This window comes from Theobroma cacao, chromosome 9 (genome assembly GCF_000208745.1).
Source record: "Theobroma cacao cultivar B97-61/B2 chromosome 9, Criollo_cocoa_genome_V2, whole genome shotgun sequence".
NCBI classification, from domain to species: domain Eukaryota; kingdom Viridiplantae; phylum Streptophyta; class Magnoliopsida; order Malvales; family Malvaceae; genus Theobroma; species Theobroma cacao.
In genome coordinates this window covers 35,394,935-35,414,028 of record NC_030858.1, presented here as the reverse complement: position 1 = coordinate 35,414,028, position 19,094 = coordinate 35,394,935, and the positions used below count along the sequence as shown (strand labels likewise).

The 19,094-nt window shown below is 35.3% G+C and overlaps 4 protein-coding genes across 4 annotated transcripts; 2 read left to right on the top strand and 2 right to left on the bottom strand.

The window, feature by feature from the left end:
- On the bottom strand, window positions 102-1,696 carry LOC18590501 (3-oxo-Delta(4,5)-steroid 5-beta-reductase). The gene has a single exon (XM_007016050.2). It carries the CDS (start codon window positions 1,433-1,435, stop codon window positions 260-262), a length of 1,176 nt encoding a protein of 391 aa, XP_007016112.2. The 5' UTR covers window positions 1,436-1,696; the 3' UTR covers window positions 102-259.
- On the bottom strand, window positions 3,377-6,684 carry LOC18590500 (vacuolar cation/proton exchanger 3). The gene is made up of 11 exons (XM_007016045.2): window positions 6,222-6,684; window positions 6,063-6,130; window positions 5,928-5,956; window positions 5,617-5,813; window positions 5,262-5,474; window positions 4,688-4,801; window positions 4,488-4,604; window positions 4,328-4,381; window positions 4,128-4,244; window positions 3,932-4,028; window positions 3,377-3,853 (listed from the first exon to the last, which is right to left on the bottom strand). Exons 1-11 carry the CDS (start codon window positions 6,492-6,494, stop codon window positions 3,801-3,803), a joined length of 1,332 nt encoding a protein of 443 aa, XP_007016107.2. The 5' UTR covers window positions 6,495-6,684; the 3' UTR covers window positions 3,377-3,800.
- LOC18590499 (nudC domain-containing protein 2) lies at window positions 10,581-13,827 on the top strand. The gene is made up of 5 exons (XM_007016044.2): window positions 10,581-10,722; window positions 10,829-10,977; window positions 11,087-11,135; window positions 11,384-11,526; window positions 13,444-13,827. The coding sequence occupies exons 1-5, from the start codon at window positions 10,674-10,676 to the stop codon at window positions 13,528-13,530; spliced, it is 477 nt and encodes a 158-aa protein (XP_007016106.1). The 5' UTR covers window positions 10,581-10,673; the 3' UTR covers window positions 13,531-13,827.
- Window positions 15,306-18,645, top strand: LOC18590498 (inositol 3-kinase). The gene is made up of 2 exons (XM_018128421.1): window positions 15,306-16,403; window positions 18,199-18,645. Exons 1-2 carry the CDS (start codon window positions 15,543-15,545, stop codon window positions 18,484-18,486), a joined length of 1,149 nt encoding a protein of 382 aa, XP_017983910.1. The 5' UTR covers window positions 15,306-15,542; the 3' UTR covers window positions 18,487-18,645.

The window sequence follows — 19,094 nt, the reverse complement described above, 5'->3', positions numbered from 1 at the left end:
GACAATAGATGAATGGGGGCCTATGCTGCTCTCCCTGTGCAGCATAGACTTGTTTTGATGGTTTAAGTTCCGAAAACAGGAACAAGAGGGAAATTTGTTTAGACAAGAAATCTACATTGTTTAATTTGCAAATGAGCCTCTGTGATCACAATATGGGGGTCTTTTGTCTATTGATTTGCTTCCAAATGAAACCAAACAAGCTATGAGGGAGAGATGAAAGCGAGAAGAAACAATAAACACAGAAAAGAGGAGGAAATGTCTAGGGAATGAACTTTTCATCTCTCATGAAATCAATCCAATACAAGATTGAATCCAGTGTCTTGCTTCTCATTGTGAAACCAAGGCGGTCAACTTTACCTCGGCTCCCCAGCAGTTTCACAGGAACCCGAAACAAAATGTCCAAGAATTGCCAATTGGCCAAATCTTCCATCTTTGTCTGAATCAGACTTTCCTTGATCACAATTTCTTCCCATGCTTGTTTCTTGTCTCTCATGGCTGTTGTAAACCAAAAATCCTCCCAAAACATGTCTTCAGGCACTGTGACTCCAAATTTCTTTCCAAGAGTTGGCCATATCTGCTTCCAAGTAAAACTCGGACCATTGATTGCGTTGAACGCCTGGCCATCAGTGGAAGGTATTTCATCAGTTGTGGCAGCCCAAATTTGCTGTTCAGCTACTAGCCGAGCATCAGAGCTATCCATATAGCTTTCTTCCCAACACTCCATTGTCCCTCCAAACACAAAAGGGAGGTTTAAATGTTTACAGATAGCACCATAAACACATAAACTTCCTATAAAATTGAACACAGTCCTATGAGAACTACCCATTATCAAGCCAGGCCTATGCACAGACCAAGCCACCTTACCGGCCAGCGTCTCATGGAGCAAGTCCTCCAGGACATAATAAAAGTTGCAGCTAGCATTTGCCGCCCTCGGCCATTCTTCATCAAACAAATGAGCTGTTTCCCCTTTCACAGGTACATAATGACTCATCCCAGTTTGAAGACAAAAGTGCTTCAATGCCTTGGCTGTGGGGAGGATGGCACTCAAGGCGTTGGACATCATGGCCTTGTTCTGCTCACAGCACTCTGGACTATCCAGGGGATACTGGCTTGCCCAAGTGATCCAGAACATGTGAGTCACATCCTGTAAAACAGAGAGTTTCTGTTTGGTTTCCAAAGGATCTAACAGGTCACAGGATATGAAATGGTACCTGCCGGAACTTTTGATTGGTATCCTCTCGGGATTTCGAGCTATGCCATAGACCTTCCACTTGGATTTTGAGATTAGCCTTTTGGCTAGCTCTCTTCCAACAAGCCCAGTAACCCCAAAGATAATGGCAACATTGTTACTGGCAGCTTCTGCTTCTCTATTGCATTCCCTGTCTGCCATCAGTTCTAACTCGGCTAGCTTGGCTCTGTCTAAACTTTGAACCATCTTTATAGAAGAAATACACCTATCCAAGATAATGTATCTTACAATTAGCTTCTAACAGTCTTTCTAATCAGTCAAATAAACACCTGCTTAGGCTGGCAGCATAGATGTAACGCAATACAAACTCTTGAGTTAAATCCCATTAAAGGACTTGATCACTTTTTCTAATTAATTACATTCTCGATGAATAAAAAATGGTGGGGGATATGCTGCTTCAAGAAAACAGGAAGTCATCTTCTTTTGAGGGAGGATTTCTTGGAAGGTTTCAGGCTTGCATGCCAAGTTAATATATTGGATTATAATATGCCACTAGCAGTTATCAGGATCAGAAAACTCCAAATCTATTGTCTTCTCTTTTAAGTTAAAAAGAATTTATTATTGAGAATTAACTAAGCCTTTTTTTTAGTGATCGGCATGTTCTTGAGGCGTCAAAGCCTACTAAGGTGTTGTCTGCTGGCAAGATTGTGACCATGGCCGATTCTATGCTGGCATCTTGGTAACAACTGAGTTTAAAAATAACTTTTCTTGTGGCTTTAATCATATCCGAGTTTGCTCGTCAATGGTCAAAGCAGCAATTGAGGACCACATTTCCTTCATAAGCACAGTTCAATATGGGCAAATTAAAGAACCTAATGTCCTTTTTCTTTTAACTAAAATTTCCATTCTTTTCTGGTCCAAAAGAATTGGAGGGTAATTGGATTCTTATGTCTCTCCACATCTCAGTAATCAAATGTTTGGATCCTTTTGGTGCATGTAATCAAATATGAGGATGACTGCCTTACAATTGAATAGTGTTAACTTGATGATAAAGAAATCAGATAATCTAGCACACGTGTTGGTATTACTAAATCATCAAGGACATCGTAATTAATTTTCGATCATGTATTCAATAATTAAAATATGAGATTTCAATCGAAAGATTTTATATTTATATTTTGAAAATAAAAAAACTCTTAATTGTATAAATTGAGATCTAATTTTCATATATGAGATTGGAAAGAGAGATTATGACTTACCAATTTAGCAGCTAGCCATCTGCAACCATGCTGGTGGTACAACTATAAGTTGACTGTGGTGCTAGATATTCATATGAACTTAATTAGGTTAAATATTCAAAAACCATCTTATTCAGATGTTTCAGCAAAAGCCTACAACAGGCTGGAATGATGGATCCATGTGACTGTATATATGTTACTCCAAGTTGAGGGTTCTCTCCAGCTTTGACTGGGGAGAATGATGAGCTGCATCATCATTGCAGTTGGAGATGGCATAAAAGAAATGATCATGGAGGTAAATGAGAGTCGTGTTCGGGGAGAGACGACCATGCCAAATTGCCAATACTTTCTTTTAATCAAAGTGTTGTTTACAAGTTTAAACATGTGGAAACAAGTAGAAGGAAAGGATGCATGCATCAGGATGTAAGCAAAGCCTCCATCTGTCAAAGGCAACATGGGGGGACTGCATTATTCAATTTGGGATGTGACATCAAATTGCTTAATGAATGTACAAGCAAAATAATAAAATAATTCATTCTGTCCTTTCGAATTGAGCAAATAGAGGTGTTTGATCAATAAATAAATAAATGAATAAGTCAGTTAGGTAAAGAGGACAGGGCCATACATGCACCGAATCTCACAAAATACTATGGGAACTTTGGAATTGGTACAGTCAGTTTGTCTTTCCCAAAGTTTGTTTCTCCTTTTGGGGCAAAAAAGAGGAAAAAGAATATGAAAAAAAGCGTTTGGTTTCTCCAATTCACCCTCAACCTTGGTCTAGAACAAGGGAAACACCAGCTTTATTTCTCGAGCCTGGTGGGTCTTAAAACCTAATGGTCATAGCCTTTTTGCATGGGAATTTCTTTTTTTCTTTCCCTTATTTTATTATGGTAAATTCAAAGTTTTTAATCGAGCAAAAATAAAAAAGAAACTCAAAGTTTTAATTAATAAATAAACTCTGATCTGGAAGGCTTTCCTTATTGATTGATTTATGATTTATTACATCACCACAGGTAAAATGGCATTTGTCTCATGGCATAAATCAAGTACATAAGTAAATGAAGAGACAAGAGAGATTAAAAATTTAAAATCAGCGACAAAAACCTTATTGTGGAAATCACAGGAACAGAGTTTATCTACAAACATTCTCAAATGAGAAGTGGGTTCCTTCTCATATATTTAACTTGAAAATGGCCTCAGACATTTCATGGCTGCTGTAACACTCTTTCTCAGTGCTCAAATCTCCACCAAGGTCCTCTTTCTATCAAAATGGAAATGAAAATATTTGTCATGGGGTTGGGAAAATGGATGACTGCAATGTCCTTGACTTGGGGGTACGTTAGAGACCACCCCGCCAGAAAAGGCGATGCCGGCTAGGCTGAGAATCCAGATGATGGTTTGAGTCCCAGGTTGACATTAGTTTGATCTAATTAACAAAGCAAAATTCGCAAGGAATTAGTGTTTACTGATGAGAAAATAAGGAGACCAAAGCTGGTGTACTTACCCAATGGGGCTGGAATTTTATGAACAAAAAAGCATGCGGCAATGGCTGTGTAACAAAGGCAAAGAACTATTCCTTTCATGTAATGTGAAGTTCCATCCTGAAAATAAGAAAATGGGTTTATATATATATATACAGAGATAAGTACTATAATTTTAACATGTCATAGAAAAGGAAAGAGGGAATAAGATTGTAGAACCTGTAAAGTGAAGGCTACGACGATTATTGTTAAGGCTAGACAACCAGTTTCAAGCAGACTGAAATCAAGATCCATTTGGATTCCCATTATCCAGCCAACTACAACACATAAGGGAACCTGAAATGTGTAGATGATTTGTCAGAATTCCATGAGAGATACAAGTGTTTTAAGAACCTGCTTTTGGGCTTCTTAAATCTTACTGCAAACATAGAAATTTGAGTTGCAGAACCCATAGCAACACCCAGAGATATGTCCTGTACAGTTTCAAAGAGTTTAACACAGTTCAGTAAATTAATTAATCCACGTTCAGTTAGATATATAAATGAGATAAAATGGATAAAACTTATTTCGTTTGCATACCAACTTATTCTTAAAAGCAAATATGATTGCTCCAGCATGTTCAGCAGCATTCCCCACAATGGGTATCAAAATTATGCTGATAAAGCTAATGGATATGCCCCAAGATTCTGATGCAGCCTGATTAAGACAAGATGTACGTTATACAATATTCGAATCAATGTAAATGCAACTGTAATATATCAAAAATTTAGGCTGCTTACCTCAATTGTGCCCACAACATACTCAGATAGCAAAGCTATGATGAGTGTCATACCAACCAACCAGCTAAATGCACTCCAAAATCCTATCACTGCCTTTTCTTCGTCTTCTTCTTCCTGCTCATTCATCAATTTGAGTTAGTCTGTGGGCGCTTATATTTTCAGGGTCTGATCATTTTCTATCACATTCCTTTTGCCCAATCAATTAGCAATCAGATAATTTCTTCCCAAGCCTGCTTGAAGTTTCATTAAGTGGTTCATTCTCCACTTTGATCAATGGATCTAAGTTAATCCAAAAACAATTGGAAGTTGGGTTTTTTTACTTTGTAATTAACTTCAACCTCCAACTCTTTTATGAAAAGGAAAGTGAAATTTCTTTTATGGGTTTCTAGATGGTTGTACTTGTCATCAGCTGCTTTTCTTTTCCTCTTGTTCAAAAGTTTCCTGTACTTTTTAATTTATTCGTTTGCGACTTTCATGCATGCAAAGACAAAAAGGGAACGTTACTAAAAAAAAAAGTTTCATTTAATAATTTTCCATTTTTAAGCTTCGTTTCTTAGAAATAATATATAATCACCTCTTGAGACTCGAAAATCTGCCTATGAGTTTTAAGCTGGAAGAAGATATATCCAACATAAGCTACAAGCATGACGATGCTACTCGCTCTCGACAGCTGAAGAGTAGAGTCAGCAACGAAAATGCCTGGCGCTGCCGCGTATCTGAACATCAACGGCAACATGTGGCAAAGCAATCCCAGTAACAGCAGCAGAGAGTTCACATCAGCCTGCTTCTGTTAATTCATTAAAAACAGATAAATCATCAGAATATATAAATTATATATATATATATATATGTCACACTTCTCTATTTCTTCTTCTTTTTTTTTCTTTTTTTTTTTTGTAAAGTTAATATTTTGTCTGTTGTGATCTTACTCTATCATATCTTTGCTCCTTTTTCAGGTTGGCTAGGCCTCCACAAAGGAGAGAGCTGCCAAGAACAAGGAGGAGGTTTGAGAGAATGGAACCCAAGAGAGAGTACTTGAGAACATGTATTTTGCTTTGGTAGAGAGCAAACAAAGCTATTATCAGCTCTGTTGCATTACCACAAGTTGCATTCAGGAGCCCTCCAACTGCAAAGCAATTCAACCCTCTCTCAGTCTCATTGTTGTCGATTCTCATCAATCTCAAATTCAGTATTACAAAAGCTTTGTCTTAATGGATTATTAATTTGAAATGTAAAATACCTGTGGGACCGGTGTAGTATGCAATTTGTCTGAATTTTTATACGAAGGAAAAATGGAAAAACCTTGTCAGAAATCTTGCACAGATATTCAAGGAATAATCTATATGGAAAAAGAGAATAATTCTAGCCAACTTACTCAGTGAGGAAGCTGACACGCTCAGCAAGCGGGGTGAGACCAAGCAAACTCAAAGCAAATATCCAAGGCTATCGGCCACGATAATCATAGCTAGATAGTTAGAATTCAGAGAAAACCCTCAAGACAAATAGTTTATCGATTCAAGACAAGGTTACTTACTCGTCCAAACTTGTAGAAATCAGCAGCAATGGCTAAAGGGATGGCAGGGAAGAGCACAGCAAGCTTAGTTCCAAGAATGACCTCTTGCAAATTGGCTAGGAACTGTCTAAGCATCTGAAACCGAACTCTTGACACCAGCATTGGGTCGGATTTCTTACGCAGAAGCGAAGTCGACATGTTTTGAGCTGTCCTTCCATTCCATAATTCCTTGCCCATCAAGGCCTTGGAGTCTCCATTCTCCATGTGAGAAAGCTCCCCTGACCCTGAGTCCATTAATGCAACGGTGCAATTACAGCTAGCTTTATTCCCACACGACCACCAACAACTAGCTTAGCTTAGCTTGTTGCTTTGTTACAATGTATTTTCTCTTACCAAAACTAAGAGAAATAAAGCAAAGTGGAGGAGTTTCTCTGTGCTGTATATGCAGGTGGTTATATATAAGGGACAAAGCTATAAATTCCGCATTGTTGAAAGAGTCGAGGTACCGTTTCATGAGTGCAGCTTCCCGGAATTTTCCCACCCTTTTGTTGTCATTCTTGCATGACCCTTTTGCCTTCCACGTACAGTTTTCCATATATGCCAGGTGTCTAGCTGGTATTCAATCGTAATTTGCGCCTCTTGGTCGAAATTAAACTTGGCAGCATCACGAAACAAATATATATATACTCAATTAATATATATATATATATATATTAATTAATTTTGTTATGTATTCTTCATAGAAGGGCAATTCAACAGGTTTTGCTCCAATGGAAGTATATAGTAATAAAAATTCCACCTTCAATTGAACAAGAATACCCCCACAACTTAGCAAATATTCTAGATCTCACTCTAACTATTTGTTTTGTATTATATATGAAAAATAGTATTACTCCCCTTGGTCTCATTTTTTTAAAAATTTATATATATATTTTTAAAATGTCAAAATTACATTTCTTTTATTTGTGAACGTTCAATATAAAATTTTGAAAATAATCACTCAATATTTTTAATTCGTCTAACATCTAATTTTCTTCTAAAAAATTGCTCTACATTAATTTTAACTACAAATCATCGATTATATATCTTATAAAAACATTTTAAAATATAATACATCGATCAAAACTTTGTTTGCAATTTCCATATTGTATAAAATGTGGATAAAATTATCGAAGCAAAGAAGGAATTAGATAATAAGTGAGACCTCTGGGTTCATTAGTGAATATTGTAATGTTAATTTCTTTTAATTTTATAATATGATTGATATTATTGTTGGGATATAAGTAAGAACACCAACATCATAGTTCATTATTCTCTCAAATATGGCTTGCATTAGATGGGTACCTAGCATATATAGTTAATTTTGTATGAAGAAGTGATGCATCAAATTGCACACATCTTTATCGTACGAGCAAGGGTTTGTTTGCAATGGCCGGCACGATAATGATGGCATGGCACCAATTATATATGAAAAATCTGAACTAACTGGCTGTCCCTTTATTAAAGATATTCTCCATTTGTTACAATCTTATTCCACATATCAAAATAAAAATATTGTAACTTGTATCTAAGTCCACTTAAATCTTGAACATTTTTTCCTTTTTCTTTGGATTAAGGTAAAATTTATAATTATATTATAAATCTATTTTAAATTTTGTTACCATGTTTTGATTTCGTGACATTTTGAACAAAAAAAAATGACATTGGGATCTTTTACTTTATATTTTGTTAATGCAAATAACAAATTTGGTCATTATATTTTCAAGTTTGTTGATTTTTGGATAAAAATAATAAATTATAATATTTTATGGAACATTTTATTAATGTAAATAAAACTTTCCATCAAATTCGTTATTTTTATGTTAAAAAATAAACAAAAGTGAAAATACAATTACAAAATTCAACAAAATGAAAGTATAATGATAAAATTCAACATTGATGTATATATAATACAATAGTAAATTTGATTTTAATCTCATTTTCTAAATATTGAAGAGTATTGGAGATCTTTCGGGCTCCCACAAATCCCTATCTCAAGGTCATTAAAGGGAGTAAACATTAATTAGACACATATTGCTTTTCATATGTAATTTCCAATGGATTCTTCCAATAGTAAACTATATAAAATCATGAGTCATGATCCTAATTTCACTATTTAGACAAGGTGGACTTACTCAAAACTACAGGAACATGTAAATTGGGCCCCATGAACGATTCTTGAAAGTACATCAAAGCGTTAACCGTAAAACACTATAGCTGGGTCAACCTGATGAACGCTCGAGATTGCAAGACTCCTACTGCTAAGTAGAGAACATGGGAACACGTAAAACGGCTTGCTTCCTCCCCCAAAATTTCGACGTGGTGTAGCATGGCCGCATGTGGGGAATGATCCGGTACTGCCGAGTGGATGATAGCTAAAGGGGATCGAGCAGCGAGATCCGTACACTCAAAGGGGTCAGAACTTTCCTCGTATTTTCATGGCTTCCTTTGCAAAGAATCAAACGGTTGCCATTTTTACTTCCTTTAGTTTTTTATCAAAAAACTAAATGATAAAAAAATGACAAAACTTAAAAAAGCAGGTGCTGCCATTTTCGATCGGGTCTGATATTCTTAGAAGCAAGAAAGTATGTTGGACGAAATTTCCTCACTTACTCTTTTCTTTGCTAGCAAGGGAATTAAAGAGTAGATTTTTGTATTTAGATAGCTCAAGTTACTCAACTTTGAGTTTTTTTGCATGCCTAAGATTATCTATTTGTGATATAAATGTTTATCGGCATTTACGATAAAAGACATTTGTATTATAAAGATTTTATGACATCGAATCCATAAAAATAATCGAATCTGAAAATTTTTTTTTGATAAAAAATAAAACTTGGCAAGGTTTTTTTAACGACTTGTCTTTGCAATGAGAAAGTGAGAGTTAATTATGTTTTTTTTGTTAATTGTTATAAATAGAAAGTATTTGTTAAAGTTGGCACGTTTATGTTATTTTATTTATTTTTTATTTTTAATTGAGAGAAGAAGATTTGAACCCTGTTGTTTAGGTAGAGAATCATATACTAATTAATAAGTTAAATACTTGAATACTTATTTTACTTCGGGAAAAAGAAGACAAACATTGGATTCTTATTGCTTTATTCATGGTTTTCTAGTTGTTCTCCTTTTTATTGTAGCTTTCATTGGAAAATGGAAAATTAAGAAATGTATTACTAAAGTTTTGGGTAAAGATAGAATTGAAGGAAATTTCCCTTTAGGTTGTATTGGACATGCGACATTTAAATTGCTATCATGGTTCAACAAGTACTAACTTGGATTACTTTGCCTTGTGTGGTTTGTGCTTCTTTAAGGCAATTTCAATGAGAAGCTAATAAATTATCTAACTTCTTTTTTTTTTTTTTGTTTAGATTTAATAAAATCATATAAATAAGAATTGTACAAATGGAGTATGTCCTTTTCTTGAATGAAGAACAATTTGGACTCACTAAAAAAATGCTATTACAAAATTATTTGCTTTTGCAGGTAGTTTGACTCCAAAATTTATTACTCATGTTGCCATTGTCATCTTTTATGAAAGTGACAACTACCTTGGATGGTAAGAAAATATCCTCTAATAGTTGGACTTCAAATGAATTAGAATCATATCTATCTTTGCTAGGTATTTTTTCTAGGGGTGAATTTTTTTTTTAAATATAAGTATTGATTTCATTAATAAAGTTCACAATAAAAAAACTAGTGCATGTGGCACGCAGAAGGATATCAAACTCTCCACTCACGTACGCCTTACGTATAAGAACAATTTGTATCGGTTGTGTTTGGGATCAATTAAATAAGATTTATATTTCCATGGTTCAACACATCCTAATAAGATTCCTAAGCTCACAAATTAAAATTATTCCATCATAATCGACTAAACTATCTTCTATGCAACATTGGACGAGGGTCAAAACATTAAGAGCTAAAAGGGAAGGTTATAGATTAAGTAAATTCTATAATTGTTTTAACTCCATGCTTTAACCAAATGTTAAGGATTAGAACTAAGCATGAAGATTTATAAAAAAGAAAAAGCAATGGAGGTCATTTGCTAATCAAAGAAGATGAGATTTCAATTTAACAAAGAAAAAGCAACCTAGTTGCTAGTTCAATCACAACTGTTGCCCCCATAAATTAACATTTTGTGTTGGGTCTTGTTATCCAAAACAAACAAACAAACATGTTTGATTACTGCTTTCAAAGAGTGAATTTTGTTATTTGGACATATAATAAAAAATAAAGGATCAACAGTGTAATTTATTTTAAATTTTTACCTTGAAAAGGAATATAGTAAAAGAATAAGGACTAGTTGACAAAATTGAAAAATTATGTTAGAAGAAGTTTCAAGAAGAAACCAAAATCAGAGTTAACAAAACCGCGCGAACCAGGACAAGAAAAAGAGCGAATCAGTAACAGAAAAAACCTCCGAACCCTAAATAAAATATGTCGGAGAAATTGGCTCCTGAAGAACGACACAGTTTCGTTCACAACGGTGTTTCTCCATTTCCCTCTGTTTACATTTTTATGTTCTTTTTGTTTTCGTGATTTGGGAAGTCTGAAATTATTTTTATTTTTTATTGTAATTCCTTTTTTTTTAGGTGAAAAGGTATTTGAATGGGATCAAACCCTAGACGAGGTAAATGTTTACATAAATTTACCGCCGAATGTTCACTCCAAGCAGTTTTACTGTAAGATTCAGTCCAAACATGTCGAAGTTGGGATCAAAGGCAACCCTCCTTATCTCAATGTTAGTCTTTTTAATGTTTTTCTGTTTTAATTTATATATCATTTTGTTGAATTTTGATGTTATCTTTATTTGGTATATTTCAATAATATTTTGATGTTTTTTTTTTTAGCATGATTTGTTCTGCCCCGTGAAGACGGATTCGTCTTTTTGGACACTAGGTATTTTGTTTTTATTTTTTTCCTTGAATTTATTTTTTGGTTCAAGTTAGGGATTAGGGAAGGAAAATTAGATTTAGAACATACCTAATAATGATTTAGTGGAGTATTTAGGTTTAATTGTATTGTGTCAAGCTGAATTTATGTTTCAGAATGATGGATTATTGTTTAAATTCTTTGTTTTTCGACTGTTGAGTGTGAAATTTTAGTTTTTGGAGTTGAGCTAAACTGGGATGTCTTAATATGGCCAGAGGATGATATAATGCACATAACATTGCAAAAGAGGGACAAGGGTCAGACGTGGCCGTCACCTATACTAGGTCAGGGTCAGCTAGACCCCTATGCAACTGATCTCGAGCAGAAGCGCCTCATGCTCCAGAGGTTTCAGGAAGAGGTGAATCATGTGTTTCCATTTTAACTTGCTCTATAAATGTTATGACATGGTTGTTTGATTCAGCTGTAGTGAATGATTCTATTGTTACAATATCAATGTCATTTTGTATGCTATTTTCTTTAAACTTAATGTACTCACAGTGCTGGTCGCTCTCAAGATCCACCTGTTCCTTTATGATGTTTGTTAAACTTGTTCACACACACCCATGGCTTGAGAAAAGATTTTTTTTTTTTCCATACCTGTCTCTGTGTGAATTGTCTTTTGTCAAACTATACTTTTTAGGCTTTCTCTCCTGAGGAAGATATTGGCAGATGTTTTTCATTTCAGCAAGCAATATTACTATATGTAGCTTTATGTTGTTTCATTTTACTTTACTTTTCATTTATATTTCTTTCATGAGGATTCTGTAGATTTTTTGATGTTGTCAAGCAATTGTATAAGGATTACATGCGTTAGTTCTCTTGATATATAATGTCACTCTGTAATGCGCCTATATTCTTTTTCGTGCCATAGTAACAAGTACTGCTAAGAAATATTTCTGAAGAAACCTTCTTAAGAATTTGATGATGCAATGTGCTTTTTAAAACTTAAATGCTACATTACATAAGCTGGATCCTCATCTTTTTCACGTGGCTGAGGTGCTACTCATCTACATTGCAATTATAGGCTTTTCATAATTTACTTTTATGTAGAAGTGCAAAATGTGAAAGTCCTGTTATGTGCTTTCTAAATTGATGAGAAATGATCTCACCAGAGGCATCTATTCCTTTTACTCCCTCAGGAAGCTGCCTATTGCGAATTTGGTTTGACTCTCTTAGTAGCATTGCACTAACTTTGTGGTTCTTCTGCCGTATCTTATTGCATAGCATGTGAGGGAGGTTAACCACCCAGCCAAAATGAAAATAGGCTCTAGACAGGAAAATCAACAGTGATATAAATGAAGTTTGTAACCACTAATTGGTAAAACATTCAATAATCGGACTGTTGAGTAGGTACTACCTTCCTAGGTAGCTATTGGCTAATCTAGTAGATTGGAACATGACGTAATATCCTATATACGACAAAGCAAGATCATATGATAAACTTGATCACATAAAAAGGGAAGTTGTTTCCAAGAAGCTGGCTCTTGAATTAGAGGAAGACATCATCTATAAATTTTTGTTCAATCTGTTCTACATTAGGTTGGGTTCAGAGTTGGACATATTTGCATGGTTAGTTGACAGTGGTAGAAATGCTAGCTTTATGCATGTGTTATGGAAAGTCCTGACACCTATTTTAGAGTGTGCATTGGTCTTTTCATCACTTGTATGTAAATGATACATTTTAGGAGAAACTTTTTTCTTATAATTGTCATTTTAGCTGTTCATTGGTTTCCACCAATGTTTTAAAAACCGGACCATAGGTGAACTGATCCCCGTTTAATCAGTCCAACTGGCTGGTCCAACTAAAAGTGGGGTGTTGTAGTTTAAAATATGATTTTGGTATTTAATAAGTATTAGATACAGGAAATACTTAACAAAAAATACACTTGGCTCAAGGGTATGGTCATTAATGGTCCAAGTCTCACCATTTGCAAAGAAGTTTTTAGTTTAAATGATGAAATAAATGCTTAAAACCGGTTCAACCAGATGATTGACTGGTCTGATGTACTCTTGGTTCAAATGATCTTATTGGACTGGATAGGCTACCAGTTCCTGTTGAACTGGTCTGGTCTGGTTTTTTCATCACTAGTTTCCGCTTTAGTTGTCTATCCAAATGCTATTTGACAGTTATGAAATACTTGATTCTTATGTAGTTCATTGCTATCTGAGTCAAATTGTCAAATGTTTGACTTGATAATTAGTTAAAACCTTATTTTAACTAGTTGTGTAGTGGTAACTTGCACATTACACTAACAGTGTTATTTTCATACTGCAGAATCCAGGCTTCGACTTCTCTCAAGCTCAGTTTACAGGGAGCTGTCCTGATCCAAGGACTTTTATGGGTGGTATTCGTTCTGATTGACAGTCTTCATGTGCTGGGTTGATGATTTACATTGCCCTGTATTAAATCCTGACCTTCACTTAGTAAATAGCTATCTAATGTGCTTTCTCCCCTTGGTCATAAGGCATGACTTAACTTATTAACTCACCCATCAATTTGTGACGAGAGTATTGCTATTATGTGGTTTGTGATCAGTATGTTCAAATGTACCATAAGAAATTGGGTTTATTTTTGTAGTTTCATAAAACTCAACCTCGGCTCAAGTTCGAGTTCAGCTTTATAATGAAGGAGACAAATTCAAGTATTCAGAGAGTTGAATTCATGTAACTTGACTCATTTACACCCTTTGGTCCAACCATTTGACATTTCGCTCTCAAAGATGCCCACACACCGTCTTTGCTGACATTGAATCAGACAATGACTTAAGGTGACTTGGGGTTTATCTTAAATTTTCATGGTTGTGGAGTTGATTTGTTATTTGCTGAAAAGCTGCCTGCGTTGAGTTTTGGATGGATTAGCCTTAACAACGTTGTGTGTTTGTAGTCAAATTTAGTTTTTGCACGGAAGGAAAAAGATTAAAGCAAGGGCATCAAAAGGAAAAAGGGGTCCATCAAAAGGAGCATCATATTCGAAATGCGAAGCGTTCTCACACGTAGAATATAAAAGGAGTCTCGAGATGTCGATGAGGCAGAATCATATTCCTTCATATGTTTCTTTTTTTCATGATGCTCCTGCCTTTAAATCGTGACCGAGTTTCCCGTAGGACTGAACAACCGATGGTCCTTAGCTCCTTCCTTTTGGAATATGCTTTGATTAATTTCAACGCTGGCATCTAAAGCTAGCAATGTACTTCACTGATTAAAAAAAAAGAAAAAAGAAAGTTTATATTTGATAACATTTGATTCATTTATAGTATATAAAATTTATGTATATTACATCAAATACAAACTTGAAGATAAAAAGGGAGATTTGAATTAAAGATTCTGTAATGAACAAATTACGTTATGTATTTAATTGTATTAATTAAAGATATTCCTTGGTTAACTCCATTGAAGATCATCATTGGGTAAATGTGATCCAAACGTCTATTTGTCGCTAATTGTGACTACAACCAAAAACTTCGCGCTATAAATGTATCTTAGTGTCGGACTTTAGGATATATGATTGATTCCATTACTTTGTGATCCCTAGTAGTCTTTGTCTTGGTCACGAATTACCAGAGCTTCGATTCCTTCCATCAATAAATACCATTTCTTTTATTTTTAAAGAATGTAGGGGAGGAAATTATTATATAAATATTTTTTAGATATACTATTGTAAAAAAATTTTAAATTATTAAATAAAATTTAAAAAAATATTATTTTTTTATTATTTTAATATGAATCAAATAAGTCATCATCACATTTTAACACGTTAATATCATACGTAATATAAAATAATAACTGATATTTTAAATAATAATAATTGATCACGTATTAAAATTTTATTTAACAAATTATGATGTAATATATAATTAAAACAATTTCCTCCTCAGAATAAGTTTTTGGGCTAATCAAAATGAAATGGTAATAAAAATGTATGCGAGTTTAAATCGATTTATTTGCGATGAAAATAACATAAAAAAAATGAAATTACATATTTCTTTATGGTTAAAGATGTAGAGAATCAGTCCTTTTCTTAGGTTCGCAATTCAAAGCAAAAACAACGACCCTGGATCGCCTCCAAAGTAAAAACAAAAACAATATGAAAAATATGCATTTTTGCATTGTTTTTGGCCTTGGCTACCTATTAACCCCCCCAACCCACCTTCCCCCCACACGATGACACAATCTCTCTTTGGCGCGCGTCCTCCCCATCTTGACACCTAGATTTTTGGCTACATTTCACAGCCTCCAATTCTTCCTCTAGATATCTCTCTTTCCTTCTCCATTCAATGGAGTCTCTCAATTCTTAAAGCTTCCCCATTTCTTTTCCCTCCATGACCCCAATACACAGCAAGAAAACCTTCCTTTTTTTCTTTCAACTCCTCCACCATGGTAACCACCAACCCACAAAATCAAAACAACCCAGTTCAAAGCGTTCTCATTGTTGGTAACTACTGCCACGATGTCCTCCTCCAAAGAGGCTCCGTCGTTGCCGAAACCCTCGGCGGAGCCGCCTCTTTCATTTCCAACGTCCTCAACGGCCTCTCCGTTTCTTTCCAGTTAACCTCAAAAGTTGGACTCGATTTCAAATACCCAGTTAGTTACGATCCCATCGTGGTCCCCACTTCCAAAACCACAGTTTTCCACGCCTATTTCGATCTGGGTTTTAGCGAGAATGCCCATCAGGATAGGGTCTTGAAACGGGTCGAAGCATGCGACCCGATTAACACATCGGATCTACCCGATAAAAGGTTCGATTTTGGAATGGCGGTTGGGGTTGGCGGGGAGATATTACCGGAAACGCTGGCGAAAATGGTTGAAATCTGCGATGCCGTTTTTGTTGACATCCAAGCTTTAATCCGCGCTTTTGAAAAAAATGGGACTGTAAGACTGGTGGGGTTAAAAGAGAGTGGCTTTTACCATTTGTTACCGCGGGTAAAGTTTATAAAGGCGTCGGAGGAGGAGGCTCTGTTTATGGATGTGGAGGAAGTGAGGAAATGGTGTTGTGTGGTGGTAACGCATGGGAAAGATGGATGTGAGGTTTTCTGGAAAGATGGGGAAATGAAAATCGGGCCTTTTGTGGCTAACCAGGTTGATCCCACGGGTGCTGGAGATAGTTTTTTGGGTGGGTTTATTGGTGGTTTGGTTCATGGGTTGGTTGTTCCTGATGCTGCTTTGCTGGGGAACTTATTTGGTTCACTTACCGTTGCTCAGATTGGTCTCCCTAAGTTCGACTTGAGATTGTTACAGGTTTGTTCTTGCTTTTTTGTTTTTGGGAAATGTTAGTACTAATTTTATGGTCATAATATTGTTTGACCTGACATTAATGTACTGTTTCATTGATGTTCTTTTGGAATTTTGTTGGATAACGTTGGGAAAATGGCCTTTTTATTAGAAAAAATGTGAATTTAGGAGGCTTAAATTGAGATGAGTTTGAGTGAACAACTGAGGGAATTCAGTTTGTTAATGATATCATTTTTTATACTATTGGAATTAGACAGTGAGAATTTGAGCGACTTCATTTGGGATGAATGCGATATTGCTTATTTTTAAGTAAATGAAACATTTTGAGATGTGCATTGACTGTAAAAACCATGTGTGTAGCACGTGCTTAGCAGTATCTTCAAGGGAGTGAATATAGTGGGTCTCTCTGGAGTAGGCCAGGGGTTAAATGTTTAGAGTGCCTGTTTAAGCTAGACTCAAGTTGGATGTTAGTTGGAAAGGCAGACCATATAATGCAGTGACTCTGCTACTCTTTTATCAAAGATTTGTACTTGGAAGGGAATTACATGTTTCTTGTCTTGGTTATAGTGTTGATAGCTGATTTTTGTCTATCTTATTTGCAGTTCAGTCTTCATACTTATTATGAGAGTATTATTTTTAGTAAGCTTCGTTTTATGGATGAATGCATGACATGAGTTGTACATCATTGTTCTGTATACTCTTTGTTTTGGTGGTGTTGTATAATAAAAGTGGGATTTGTAAGTTTTAAGTTCTTCCTTGAGGAACTGGATACAGGAACTATTTGAAAACAATCATTGTTAGGAAATTCTAGTTCTTTCCTTCTTTCTTTGTGGATGGATGATAACAGAACTAGATTTTTTGTGTTTCTTTCTCCCCATTGCTTTCTGTGCAGTGAGGGTTAAAATGAGGTGATGGTTTGTTGATTTAAAGATTTTATGAATTGATATTGGTTTCCAAAATGTTATATGTAAAGTTGTGACTTACTTTGGTTAGTTGTATGATTCATGAAGGGTCAAATTACTTTTCTGTCTACCACATTCTCTTGCATAAAGATGTTAGATTGTTGTTATTATCAAGTACCAGACTCAATTAACGAATTGACATTCATGTCAAGACATTACTTTTGACCAACATGATGCTCCTTCTAGAGAATCTCCATCTTAAAACAAATCGCTTCTACTTTATTTTTTGTAATTCTTTTATTACTTTTTGGGAAATTTTCATGTGTTATTCATAAGCAGTTGGCTTCCTGAGTATAGAGACATATGTCTTTTTATCTGGATCCTTTGATTATTATGTACTTAGTTTGTTAATTCAAAGAATATTCTCCTCATACTTGGAAGATCTCATGGAATTCTACCTAATAGGATTTCATTTGGGTTCCATGAGACAGTTTCTCTAGGTGGTACATTTACATAGAGAAGTGAGTGGGTTCTGTTGGATATTCTTTGTTTGACTGACATAAAAACTGAAAGGCTGGTGGGAAGAGTGAATGCTTAACACTTAAGATTCCATAAGCCTCTTATTATTATTATTATTTTTTTTATAATTGGGGGAGGGGGGATTTGAACCTTGCTCTTTAGACAAGGGGATTATGTACTAACTAATGAGCCAAATGCTCAGGTGCCCATAAGCCTCTTATTTGAAAGAGAAGGAAACGTAAGGGAAAGTTTTTCATCATGTCATCTCAAGTGCTTATTTTAACAAGATCTTTATAATTATTTCATCATGACCTGGGAATGCTTCTTTCATAAGTGGTTTTTTAGTTATTAAATTTCTATTTTTATTTTTCACATTACAGAGAGTCAAGGATGAGGTGCAAAGACGGAAGCTACACAGCACCTGCTCCTTTGAAACAAGAGATGATAAGTTGAGTTTCAGCAAGCCACCAGGGCATGAAGAGTTCCACGCTTCCCTTGCTTCAACTAAATTAGTTTCCACATGCTCCATTCAAGAATGCCAACGAGATCAGCCAAGATCACCCAGGACAGTAGAGCAGGTTATCTGCCCTCAGTGTAACGGGCAGCCAAAGATGTTAGTAAATTCTGTTTTTGACGAACCAATTCAAACAGTGCAGGGTAGACCATGAGTATATGGTTGGAGCATTTTTCCTTTGTCTGCTCAAATAATGTGACTAGTGAAGAAATCTCTTGGAGCCTTGTTAGCCATGCGATGAAAGTCTGGAAATCAATGGCAAATTAAATTAGTAAATTACTAGCAATAAAGCTTGCATTGCATGTCATATTTATATGCTTTTTTTAAAAAAAATTTTCAAATAGTGGTATAGTTTTTTCTTGTATGCTGGCCTTGCAATTGTGGAGTCCTTCCTTGCTAAGCATAAGTGGTACCATGGAAGTAAAGGGGGAGAAGTGGTTATCAGCCAATTTCTTTATGATTAAAGGAGGCTATTTTTGAATCAACAATTTGTTTGGTTCACCAGAAAAGGAATCGTGAAGAGATTGTATGCTCCTTTAACTGCAATCCCCTTTATGAATCTGGTGGTTTTCTCACTGTGGGCTTAATTTTCTGTTTGAAGGAGATTTGCTTAAGCCTTAAGAGATCCATCACCATTTCCCAAACATATGGATTGGTGATTGGTCCAATCTTGGTGGTTCCCTTTGTGGCCATTTGTTGTCTTTTTGGACACAGACCCTTGAACCAATTCAGACCACTGTACTCTTTGTGGAGGTGTGCAAC

Excerpts from the sequence above, each read along its gene's own strand:
- LOC18590501 (XM_007016050.2), bottom strand. The coding sequence starts at position 1,435 with ATGGTTCAAAGTTTAGACAGAGCCAAGCTAGCCGAGTTAGAACTGATG.
- LOC18590500 (XM_007016045.2), bottom strand. The coding sequence starts at position 6,494 with ATGGACTCAGGGTCAGGGGAGCTTTCTCACATGGAGAATGGAGACTCC. Across the intron at positions 5,957-6,062 it reads CGTGTCAGCTTCCTCACTGA|ACAAATTGCATACTACACCG; the intron begins GTAAGTTGGCTA and ends ATAAAAATTCAG. Across the intron at positions 4,029-4,127 it reads TCGTAGCCTTCACTTTACAG|GATGGAACTTCACATTACAT; the intron begins GTTCTACAATCT and ends TCTTATTTTCAG.
- LOC18590499 (XM_007016044.2), top strand. The coding sequence starts at position 10,674 with ATGTCGGAGAAATTGGCTCCTGAAGAACGACACAGTTTCGTTCACAAC. Across the intron at positions 10,723-10,828 it reads ACACAGTTTCGTTCACAACG|GTGAAAAGGTATTTGAATGG; the intron begins GTGTTTCTCCAT and ends CTTTTTTTTTAG. Across the intron at positions 10,978-11,086 it reads GCAACCCTCCTTATCTCAAT|CATGATTTGTTCTGCCCCGT; the intron begins GTTAGTCTTTTT and ends TTTTTTTTTTAG.
- LOC18590498 (XM_018128421.1), top strand. The coding sequence starts at position 15,543 with ATGGTAACCACCAACCCACAAAATCAAAACAACCCAGTTCAAAGCGTT. Across the intron at positions 16,404-18,198 it reads TCGACTTGAGATTGTTACAG|AGAGTCAAGGATGAGGTGCA; the intron begins GTTTGTTCTTGC and ends TTCACATTACAG.